The sequence below is a fragment of the Polypterus senegalus genome, chromosome 9 (genome assembly GCF_016835505.1).
Source record: "Polypterus senegalus isolate Bchr_013 chromosome 9, ASM1683550v1, whole genome shotgun sequence".
In the NCBI taxonomy this organism is placed as follows: Eukaryota; Metazoa; Chordata; class Cladistia; order Polypteriformes; family Polypteridae; genus Polypterus; species Polypterus senegalus.
In genome coordinates, this window is record NC_053162.1 from 175,101,153 (window position 1) to 175,107,968 (window position 6,816).

The 6,816-nt window shown below is 42.6% G+C and overlaps 1 protein-coding gene across 2 annotated transcripts in view; it reads right to left on the reverse strand.

Annotated features, from left to right (window-relative positions):
• dync2i2 (dynein 2 intermediate chain 2) overlaps positions 1 to 3,449 on the reverse strand; it is a 44,544-nt gene extending 41,095 nt beyond the window's left edge. The window contains exon 1 of one of the 2 annotated variants that reach the window (XM_039764331.1): positions 2,989 to 3,449. In XM_039764331.1, coding sequence (XP_039620265.1) covers positions 2,989 to 3,066 — 78 coding nt within the window. In that variant the 5' untranslated portion in view covers positions 3,067 to 3,449. The remainder of the gene's footprint in view (positions 1 to 2,988) is intronic. The other variant, XM_039764332.1, reaches the window with a different exon arrangement.
• Between the last annotated feature and the right edge of the window lie 3,367 nt (positions 3,450 to 6,816).

The following is a 6,816-nucleotide window of genomic DNA, read 5'->3' on the forward strand; positions in this document are numbered from 1 at the left end:
TAAAAATGATATCGTCATCATATGTAAATACGCGCTTTATAAAGTGGATCAGGTTGTGCGATATTATAACTGTAGTGCAAGTTTACAGTGCGGTGATTGTACTTATAAGTCCTGACAGTTCTACAAGGAGCAACTGATGGACTGATTGACTGTTTCTGAACCGAAAGGTCCTACAGGAAAGGCTTTGAAACATTTTTTTCCGTGGCTGAGGCAGCGTGTGCTTGATGCTGTATACCGATATTATTCTCTTTCCGATCAGCTGCTGCTGTGATTCACACTCAGATACAGTCATATAAATACTCCGAGTGGTGAGGTGAGACGAATATGGAAAAAGATGATCCGCTGTGGCAACCCTAACGGGAGCAGCTGAAAGAAGAAAAAGAAGAAGGTGCAGTGAGAGTAACAACGCTAAAGCAGTTATGGTATCTGGAATACTATGGCTGTTCCCTGGACCGTTATATTGTTACAAGTTAATTACAATCAGATGCATTACACTAATAAACAATTTGCGGTTAGTTTCAGTGTATTTATAAAGCCGCGTCAGAAATGTGGTTCTAAGAAATAAAGGGTAACCACACAGGAACAGTAGCACTGCTTTGACGCTGGGTGCTGCCAGTCTGCAAAACCGAGCGGAGAACTTGCGTACGACAAGGTATGAGGTACCGTGGAAAAGTGCGTGGCTTTACGGCAAGTGTAGGTTTTATACATCGCGATTTGAACGTGGAAAAGATCTTATGCAGCATACGCACCGTTTATGCACGAGGCCCCTGGTGCCTCCTGTCTTACTATATAGTTGCGAGACACGGGTGCTATCCAGAGACCTGAGACAAAGACTGGACTCCTTTGGTACTGTGTCTCTCCGGAAAATACTTGGGTCCCGCTGGTTTGACTTTGTGTTGCTTATGGAGTCCCGAATGAGGCACATTACCTGCATTGTGAGGGAGCGTCTGTTACGGCACTACAACCATGTGGTGCGTTTCCCAGAGGGTGATCTGGCTCGTAAGATCCTCTTTGTTGGGGACCCGAGTGGCTGGACCAGGCCAAGGGGTCGCCCACGTAACACCTGGCTGAGAGTGGGACTAGACTGCAAAATGGGAACCTGAGTTGTTTCGTCATGTAGTGGGTGAGGCAACGCGCTGTACCAGTGCATGCTCCCCAACTAGTGGCCAGGCAAATGCTGGAACTGAGATACTGTGGGGGGATTTGAAAAAGGCTATGCATTTGCATTTACTTATTTGACTGATGCCTTTGCCAAAGGCGACTTACAACATTTATGATACCTTTGGTTACAAAGTTTTTGGTTTTCTGATTGGAGCACAGGCAGGTCAAATGTAGCAGGATTTGAACCCACAACCTCAGGGCCTGAAGTCCAAAGCCTTAACCCCCTACACCACACTGCCTGCCAGACACCCCTCAAACATCTCAAAACTGAATTCTCTCAGCTGTGTGGAGTGGGAAGAACTTTCTGCCAGTCGACAGCAAAGACTGCTAGCTACAGGAATGGCTCAGAGCCAAGGGTGGACTTGCTTTTTCCACAGATGGAAACAGTGTATCAATTCATTACTGCAAAGTCAAATTTTCATTGTATTTACCCCCCAATTTCATCAACTTTATCTAAAGATATGGTTTAAATTAAGATCAAAAATGATAATCCAACCTGTTTTTTTGACAGGGTGTACTTTTACATGTGACTGTGTATAAATACAGCATACATACACAGTGCACATGCACCAATTAACCACAACATTAAAACCATCTGCCTAATAATGTGTATGTCCCCTTCGCGATGACCTGTCGAGGCATGGGCTTCACAAGTCCTCTGAAGGTGTCCTGTGGTATCTGGCACCAAGACATTAGCAGCTGACCCTTTAAATCCTGTAAGTTGTGAGGAGCAGCCCCTATGGATCCGACTTGTTTTTCCAGCAAACACCTTGAACACTTTGACATGCCCCTCAAAACATTTGTGAATATTTTTTGCGGTGTGGCGGGGAGTATTCTCCTGCTGAAAAGGAGACCACTGCCATTTGGGAGTTCTGTTGCCATGAGGATGTGTAACATGGCCTGCAACAATCTTTAGGTAGGCAGCACAAGCCAAAGTAACATCCACTTGAATGCCAGGTACCCAAGGTTTCCCAGCAGAACATTACCCTGAGCATCACACTGCTGTCACCGGCTGGCCCTCCTCCTAGAGTGTATTCTGGTGCCATCTCTTCCCCCAGGTAAACGATGCACATGTGATCTAAAAGAAAATGGGATTCATCAAACCAGACCACCTTCTTCCATTGCTGCGTGGTCCAGTCCTGACGACCAAGTGCCCACTGTAGGCACTTTCAGCAGCAGACATGGGGTTAGCCTGGGTAATCTGAGCAGTCTGTGCCTTCATTTCACATGGCTTTATTTGCAAAAAACGTTCTTTTAAAGAGGGTGACTAGGTCAGCCCATGAACCACACTATGGGAACCACTAGCTCAGATCACACACACCTTGTCAGTGCTAAAAAGACCACATGACTGTGCCTGCCATTGCAAGAAAAAGTAAATGAATCCTTTGAAATTCCTTAGGTTTCTGCACTGTGAATGAGTAGTCCATGTGCTCGATAAAGACAGGAGTAGTACAAATACGTGTGTTTTTAGTCAGATTGTGTTTGTCAAGAATTGTGACTTAGATGAAGACCACATCTTATTAGTAATCAATGGAGTGCCAAAAGGTTCACTTTCCTTTCTATACAGTTTCAGCTACAGCCGTTTGCCTGGCTATATGGAGGAGATTTACGTTAACAACAAGGTAGACCTCCTAAAGTGGACACAGACTGTAGAGATTTATACACCCGCACATCAAAACATCGATTACATTTACAGCTCTCCATTGTCCAAACTCTGATGACGCCCATACACACTTTGCTTGGGCACAAAGCTCTTTTTGATTCGTCTGCCCACTTCATGTCTAAAGTCGCAGTTAAGTGTTGGCGGTCACTCTGCGCTCTACTTACCGACTCCAATCGTTGCCGCCTGGATTTCCTCCACTGGGACTCCACCTCCACAGTTTCCAGCGTTTCGTCTGAGAACATTATGGCAATAAATTAATATGAAGCGTATAATTAGGAGAGTCAAATAACCCCTTCGTTGTTTCCCACAAAGCCTTCAACGACGCCCAAAATAAAATAAAGCTGCCAGCGTCGCCCTCGCGCTTATCCCTGGTTGTTCGCCTTGGGCTCGGAGCCGAGAAAGCTCGGCCTGCTTATAAATCCTTTAACCCCTCACTAAATTCGGGATTTCGTGTACTACATTATTTCTCGATTCATAGATGGGCGGTATGTTCAAAAAATATAATTTTTGAAAATCAGAACCAGGTAACAGAAAACACCAACAACTTGGTTTTCCCGGTTCCTGCAGTATTTACGTACGTAACCGCCGAATAAACTGGCGGCAGTAACTTCCTCTCTGTGGCGTTTACCGTTGCTCCCAGCAACACAAAGGACCCGGATGTTTTTTTCTGCGACCTGCAGTGACGCACACGCCGAGATTACGTAACATGTTGACACCGTTAAAAGGAACAAAAAGAATTGAGAAAGTCAAGGTGAACCTAGTGTACAGTGTGCTGCGCCATAAAGAACGTGTGTCGCGTGATTCGATTTGGGGGTCTTTCTTGGGACGTGCTCGAATTTATCATATACGTAGATTATATTAAAAGGACACTTTGTTTCACAAAGACTTTTTTTTTTTTGTTTGGGGTTGTTTTTTTCGCAGCATGCTGCCCCTTGTCAGTTTCTGTGAAACAAAATGCACATATAACAGCGATCGGGATCCATTATTAAAAACCAGGTTCGTCTCCATTAAAAAAACCAAAAAAAAAAAAAACAGAGAGCACGTTGGGTGTGTACAATTTTTAGAGGATTATCGTTTGCAACAACATGGCCTCTTTCTTTATGAGGAAGCCAACTACTGAAACGGATGATGACGACCATCAGATGGCGGTACATGTCCTTATCAAGGACTACAGTAGATGCATTTAAATACAGTAACCCGCGTCCTTCCATTTTTCAAAGCGTTTCTTTGTTCTAGAAAAGGCTGCGAACAACCCCGATTAGAATCAACCAAATCAAATTCGAATCGCCATTCTTCCTTAACAATAGGACCCCTGGAAGAAATAAACGCGAACACGAAGTATAGCAGTAGAGGTTGAAAGGCTCTCATTCTCTAGAGGTGAGAAAGTCGGCACGGTGGTGCAGTGGTTAGTACAGGGTGTAAACAGACTTTTCACATTTGTGTGCGTGTGTGTTTGGGTTTACACTCGAATTACAAATACGGGTGTGTTCAAATCTAAACTGATTGTCTTTGGGTTATGTACGTGACAAATTTGGTTCTTATCTAGCTGTACGGCGTTTAATGAATGCATCGACGGAACTCCCTTCTGTAGCACCTGTTCTTTGCTGTTTCAGTAACTAGGACGAACAGCTGCAGGATAAGCATGAGCAGAAAGGACTATCAGTAGGAGACTGTGGGTCGCACGCGTGAAATCCGAAAATGTCGGAATTCCTGTGCCTTAGTGGGTAAGGCTTTGGATCTCAAACTCTGAGGTTCAGGGTTCAAAGCTTGCTTCTGACAGTGTGTGCCCACGAAAAAAAATCACCGGCCTGTGCTTCAACTGCAAAAACAAAAGACCCGTGACCAACCGTATCCCAGATGTTAAACTTGCTTTCCATAAAGGAATCACTTAATTTAACGTAATCGAAATTGGCCGTAAAGTAAACAAAAAAGCATACAGCCTGCATTTTAAAACTATTTTTAACATCACGTTTTTAAACTAGCGTCTGCACTGTGCATTTTTTAAAAGTATTAGGCAATTCATCAAGAATACAGGACTGTCAGTTTTATCATTTTGTAAATCACTTGGTAACTGACCACAGTTCAGCCATTTAGTAATGCAGATACAGTAGCATTGGTTTCCGTTCATGTCAACCTGTTTCTACTTTCTTTTCTGTGTGTTTAAATCTGTTGCTTTCTGTGAACTAATTCTGTTGTTGGTCACTTTGTAAAATCGATGTTCTTATTTGGATGTCAAATCAAATCGAACTTAATTTATAAAGCACATCAACAGCCAAAATTTAATCAAAGTTCTGTTTTTTAAAAAACAGAAAAGGAGGCAATACTGTGTATACATATCTCTCTCACCGGACAACAACTACAAATATAACCATTACATAAAAGGAACTCAAAATACACATACATGCACATTTGTAATCATAAATGTACTTCAGCTAACAAATGTCAACCTCTTGCAGGGTCAAATGCCAGCGAGAAGAGATGACCTTAATGACTTAAAAATGGCAAATATTAAAGTAGGTCTGCCCCAACAAGGCAAGCCATTCTAAAGAAAAAGTCTGACCCACCCCAACTAAGAGCACCTGGCTGATAGAACGCAGCATACAAGTGAAGTTCCGAGAGGCAAGACAGGGCTGTTACATTTGAAAACAAGTGACAGAATTTTAAAATCAATTCTGTAGCAGACCAGTTACCAAAGGAGCGAGGTATCTGTAAAATATAGTCATGCTTACGAAAGCCAGTCAGTAAGTGCAGGAGCATTCTGGACTAGTTGTAGGCATCGTAACAAGCTCTGAACACCTACCTACAAAGAACTGCAATAGTATAAACAAGATACAAAAAGATGGATGGCCTTTTCCAGATCCCTAAAAGAAAAGCCTTTGCCTTAGTTAAAAGTTTCAGCTGGGGGAAAAGCTGCATTTAACCACACCATTTCTGTTTGGTGAGCTGAAACTTTATGATTTATGCCAAAAGGTCCAAGAACTGGATGGATGTACTTTAATTTGTCCACTAGAGTACATGAGAACTTTACAAAAAGACGTCCCAAAAAAAGTGAGTATTTTTTCCTGCATTCAGTGTAAGGTACTATGCAACAAAAACTGAATTGAGTTACTGTGGCTATATACAAAACGTGTTGACGTGTGTTATTGTGAACTTAGAGCCTGATCGAGGAGCAACAAGAACACAGGACACTAATCACACCAAGTCAATGCAGAATTACCAGTCGGTCCAAACCAGACGTGGTGGATATCAGATGGACCAGGCCCTAGTGTTAATGGTGCTGCAAATCTATGAATGGAGGAGTTAAACGTTTGAGCTCCAAGAAACTACAAACAACAAAGCAGGATGCAGTACTGAGAGTTTACCACTTCTTCATATCACACACAAAAGCACCTTTATGGAGAGGTTGAAGTCTATTGAAACGTCTTTAGGAGGGGGGAAGAAAGCAGCACCACCCATGGAGAACTGGGGAAAGTCTTCAAAGTGAAAGGAGTAGCAATTGAACCAGTTGCTAGGAGTATGTGCAAATACCAAAACCCACATTAATGACTACACACAACACCATGGCCTCCTATAACTAAATCACTGTCAACTTATGAAGTAGATGGTATAAGCCAGCAGATGGGTAAAATAGGACCCAATGAAGAGCAGCTGAAATGAAAAGTTGCAAGTCAGAACTGGTAAAATACCCACCTTTTGAGAATATGAAGCAATTAACATATAAATAGCACAATGCTGTAGCTCAAAGCAGAAAGTGTGCACACATTTTCTTCATTTTCCCCATTTGTGCAAGACCAACGCAGCAAAGTAGGCCAACAGCAGAACACCATATTAAAACGACATGAAGGTGCTCTCTCGCTGATCCTGTCAGTTTTAAATCTCAGAAACGATGTCAAAACCTGAGAATTGAACTAGATTGTAATTCAAATTTGTTTGTAGATCCCCATTACCTAGTATTTTTATCAGCCCGATGTACTAATAGCACGCTATAATGT